Source organism: Zeus faber (assembly GCF_960531495.2).
Source record: "Zeus faber genome assembly, chromosome: 18".
In the NCBI taxonomy this organism is placed as follows: Eukaryota; Metazoa; Chordata; class Actinopteri; order Zeiformes; family Zeidae; genus Zeus; species Zeus faber.
The window spans coordinates 9,883,655-9,888,654 of record NC_137210.1 but is presented as its reverse complement, the minus strand read 5'-3'; the positions used below and the strand labels follow the sequence as shown (position 1 = coordinate 9,888,654).

At 49.3% G+C, this 5,000-nt stretch overlaps 1 protein-coding gene across 1 annotated transcript in view; it reads left to right on the top strand.

Moving 5' to 3' along the window:
• Window positions 1-5,000, top strand: part of satb2 (SATB homeobox 2) — a 37,111-nt gene that overhangs the window by 5,651 nt on the left and 26,460 nt on the right. Inside the window, exon 2 of the mRNA XM_080019752.1 lies at window positions 3,516-3,731. Within this exon, the coding sequence (XP_079875878.1) occupies window positions 3,560-3,731 (172 nt within the window). The 5' untranslated portion in view covers window positions 3,516-3,559. The remainder of the gene's footprint in view (window positions 1-3,515; window positions 3,732-5,000) is intronic.

Below are 5,000 nucleotides of genomic sequence, written 5' to 3'. Positions count from 1 at the left end.
CTATTGTGCTAATGTTGTGTAACGCGTTCCAGATCCTTGACCTGAAACCAATACCTCCACTTAACCGTGTCAACCATGTCACTATTAATAATATCAAAACCTAATACCTGAACAGAATCATTTCTGTTTTAAAAAATAAAGCGTGTTCCTGCTCCTGCTTATCAAGTCTGGCATCAGAAAGATAAGAGGAGGAAAAACTGGAAGAGAATTTGAAAGGAGGTTCCAAATCCTTCCTTTTGAAGGCCCTACTTAACACGCCCGCACAGCGCTCGTTATGCCGTACGTCTTCCGAGCGGACGGCAGCGCCAATCGTGGGGAGCGGCGGCCGTCTGATTTAGTGGAGTTTAGACTGGCTCCGAATTACAACGTTGGCCTCAGTTTGTGTGTGTTTACGTCTTTTTCGGCCCGACGTATTGTTTATAGGTGTGTTTGTTGCCGCGCCGCGCGCACACACTCCCCCGGTTTCTCCGGGGCGTGTCTGCATTCTTCGCGCTGCGATCTCGCCGTGTGTTTGTTATGTCTACAACATGTAATAATGTGGAAATACGATAGGGGCTTGTTTTTCAAACTCCTCGTCCGAGCGCTTGTGTTGTTTTTCAGTGTCCGTGGAAACTCCACGCTTCTCCGCCAGCAGAGGTTTTTTCGGTGAAGACTGTCCTTCCTATCAATCCTGCGTCATCAGTTTTTGAATATTGAGGAGCCGTGAGACGCTTGCGTCTGGGAGCGTGTCACAACCCCTGCGTTATCGAAAAGCCATTACATATGTCCCCTGCTCCACTCTCCTTATCGTCTCTATTAACAGCTTTTGCTATCGTGCAGATGGGCGAGCGATGCACGGCGGGACGGGGACAGATAATGGTTTGTAAAACAGATAGGCATCGTGATTGAACACACAGGACGCTGATAACTGCCTGGCCGGATTTCAGCGCCCCGGCAGCCAATCGCCGCCGGTGGAAATATGGCGCGGGCGTCGTCAGGAGGTGGGCAGTTATCAGCGGTGGCCTGATCGGAGCCCTGATCCTCGGACGGAGAGGCCGTCGCTCGGCACGCCCCTTCGGGATGAAGGGCACGGCGGCTTCCGGGCGCCCGCAACCTAATATTTGGCGTCAGTCAGGAATCTTTTTATTTAGAAATTTGCGCCAGAAAAATAAAATGAGGAGACGGCGATGGAGAAGGAAAGAAATAAAGAAAGAAAGAGAGAAAGAAAGAAAGAAAGAACCAATAATGCACCATTCAATCCAAGTAACCACCAGTTGACACACGAGCAAAGATATAACGAAATAATGACTTCTACTCATATTACCTTGGTTTAGGTGACAGACAGACAGACGGACAAACAGACGGACAGACAGACAGATTGACAGACAGACAGGGGGGGGGGGGTTCAGCCCAGGATTGAAGACCACCAGTGAGAACAGGTTCCTTGACCCTCCTCGTGGAGCCACATGCGACGGGGCTCGGATGGATGGACGGATCGCGCTTTTTTTCAATATTTCATCGCCGCCACATTGACGCAGCCGATATATATTATTCACAACTTGAACGTGCGACGGCTGCCGGGACGATGAAATTAAACAAGTTTGTTTCCCGCACGGTCACCTCCTTCGGTAGCATCCTGTGACACACAGTACAGCCGCCCAAACCACTGACGGATCCATGAAGACAAATGACCACGGACATTACGACAGTTGGTCTGGTTTGATCTCAGGTATATTCTGAGAAAGTTTTGTGCATTTGTGTGCGTGTGTGTGTGTGTGTGTGTGTGCGCGTGTCACGGCTGAGATGGTGAGATGTCGGCTCTGCGCTGATAAGGATCGTGGGGACGGCAGGTCGGGGCCTGTCGGAGGACGCTTCCTCTCCCCTTCGTGGCAGAGGCGTCGGTGCCGCGAATAGAAGCCCTTCCGGCACAGCACGCGCTCTCCTCGCCGCTCGCCCCTCCGGAGCGGCGGCGGTGACGCTGAGCAGGGGGGGCGGTCGACGGCAAAGGGGAAAACTTCCCGCAGTTGGGATTTCAATTTAAGACGAGCCGAGGAAGTGTTTATTTAACTTTGGCCATACAAGACTGTCCCTGAGCGGCCGGGGGGGTGTTTTATTCAATAGTTCATTGTGCTCTATTATTCTTTGCTTTAGCTACATCATTGTTTGCACTCCAGCGATTTATCCACCAAAGCCCCTCCTGCTCCTTGGCCAAACGCGCCGCTTTTTCGCTTCTTGGCCGGCCCCTTCAACTGTTTTATTGCGTTTATTTCTTGTTTGAGACACGCTGCCACTCGTATTTTGGGCCTCTGCCACCCCCACGCTTTTTTAATCATGGCGAGAACTAATGTTTTTAATTTACCATTCGCTTTGAAACGCCAGCCGGGCTCTCAGTCCTTAATGCGCTCTCTTCTTCTTGGTCGGCGACGCTGTTTTTTTTTAGCCGAGGGAGGGACAAAGAAAGACAATAAAAACAGGTGGAGAGACGGAGAGAGAGGAGTAGGAGGGAGCGTGGACGTGGAGAGAGAGAGATGGAGGATAAGGGGGCGGGGGAGTGGCTTGTGTGGGGGTGGAGGATCGAGCGCCCTGGACTGTGCCACACTTGAACAACAAACTGTTTCGTTTTTTTCTTGTTTTTCCTGTTTTTTGTTTATTTTCGGCGTGGCGGTCAACGCCGTCGGCCTTCTCGCATTTCCACCTCCAACATCTGGACGCTAGCCCCTGGACCCGTCTCTCTCATTCTCTGTCTGTCCCCTTGTCTTGTTCTCCACCACGTTCTTCTACATGGTCCTAGGATCAGTGTGTAAATAAAGACGGTCCATTTGGGATGGGTGGGGTGGGGGTGGGTGGGTGGCGGTGCTGGCTGCTCCATGGTCCTTGGCAGGTGTCCCCTGTCAGGACTGGCACAGTTTCTATTAATAACATTATCCATATTAGCTGTTTGGCTGACACTCCCGATCAGGGACACTGTGTGTGTGTGCGTGTGTGTGTGTGTGTGTGTGTGTGTGTGTGTGTGTGTGTGTGTGTGTGTGTGTGTGTGTGTGTGTGTGTGTGTGTGTATAGGGGAGCTGACGTATACAGTGGTTCAAGATATAAAGCACATACTGTATGTCATGCACGTGTATTCCACATGTATCCCAACACACACACACACACACACACACACACACACACACAAGTTTAACCCTTGTCTGCCTGTATTGCTCAGTTTACATTCTACACAAACAAAAGTGTAGAAGACCTCCTCTCCCCTCCACACACACACACACACACACACACACACACACACACACACACACACACACACACACACACACACACACACACACTTTATATTTGATTCAGCTCCACTGTTCATTGATAACCCTGTGCATTGTTACTATCACATTTCCAAAAAGCTGTTTCACAAAGTCAGGGACAGCCATATATAGCCATATATCTCAGCATCCTCTCCCCCTCCTAATCCTCTCTCTCTCTCTCTCTCTCTCTCTCTCTCTCTCTCTCTCTCTCTCTCTCTCTCTCATTCCATCAACCTGCAGATTCATTCCCCCTGGCTGGTGCTCCTTTGGGTGTCTGGAGGGGGATGGAGCGTGGAGGTGAGAGCCCTGTCATGCAGGGTAGTCCAGAGAGGAGGGGGAGCAGCCCCGACCTTGGGGGCCTCCCGCCGCCGCTGAAGAAGGGCCGCCTGGAGCTCAACGGGAGCCCGACCGGGCACCGGCCGCGTCATAACGGCGGCCTGCAGAGGCCCCTGGGAGGTGAGGGGGAGTGATTCAGTTCAATGACATGGTTGCTAAAAGAAAATTATTTAGGTGAATTTAAGAGATGGTAGTTTGAGGAAACAGACAATTACATTTCCAGTATCAAATAATTTAAAATACTTCAAATGTTTATATTTAAATTAAAGTATTAAAATATTAATACGTATTACATATAAATATAGATTTACATATTTTTTATAAACAAATTATAAAAAAACATATAAAATATAATATATAGTATTGAAAACTATATTTTAAAATATATATTTCCTATTTTTGATTGTATTCATATTAAAAGGGAATTTATAACAGTCATTAATCAATAATGTGAGGTATTTCTCCAAAATTGGATTCATGAATTTTGGAAACATGCTATTTGAGGAACTGATTAGCCTTTTTACATCCCCTAAGCCATGTACCATAGATGGAATAACTGATAGGGCGATCTCAGGATCCCAAATTCTGTCTGCTGGATCTTTTTTACCAGCTTGGAGCTGGTAAACAACGAACACCGTGGTTGTTTCTGCATCGTATACAGTACTGGCGTCATCTATATGTCTGGTGGGAACCATATAACATCATTCATACCAAATAAAGGAGCCAGTGTCATATAAACATGATTTATACAGCTCACTCCCCGGTATCGATCCCTGCACGTCATGGTGAAGTTGTCTTTGTATTGTATGTGTGTGTATGTGTGTGTATGTGTGGGCGTGCGTGGGGGCGGGTGTTGCATGCGTGTGGCCAAACATGTTGTGTTTATGCCTGCGGTCGCGTCTGCCTCCACGTCTGTCTTCCGTAACTGTCAGTACGGTGACAGAGGTTCGAGACGTCTCCCCGTTTCTCAGGGGTCGTGTGGCACCGCCATCAGGAAGAACCGATTAAGAACAGAATAAATCGTGGCACAGGCGGAGGGGAAGCACAGGCGGGACGAGATCAAAAGTGAGGGGAGGAAACGCGTGAATCCCAACTGTGAGATGGCAGCGGCGCCTCTAGGGTCTGGGGGAGAGGTGGTTTTTGGGGGGGGGGAGTACGGGGTTCCTGTGGCAGGCGGATGGGGTGGATGGTGGTGGCCTGTAATAACCGCGAGTGGTCTTTGAAGAGAGGAAACACGACGTGTCTCCTCCAAACCACACTGCCGCTACAAGGGGATGGGGTATGACAGACAGACAGACAGACACACACACACACACATGCACACACACACACACACACACATTCGCACATAGGCAAATATTGATGCTGTTATATCCCTGTTCAGTCATC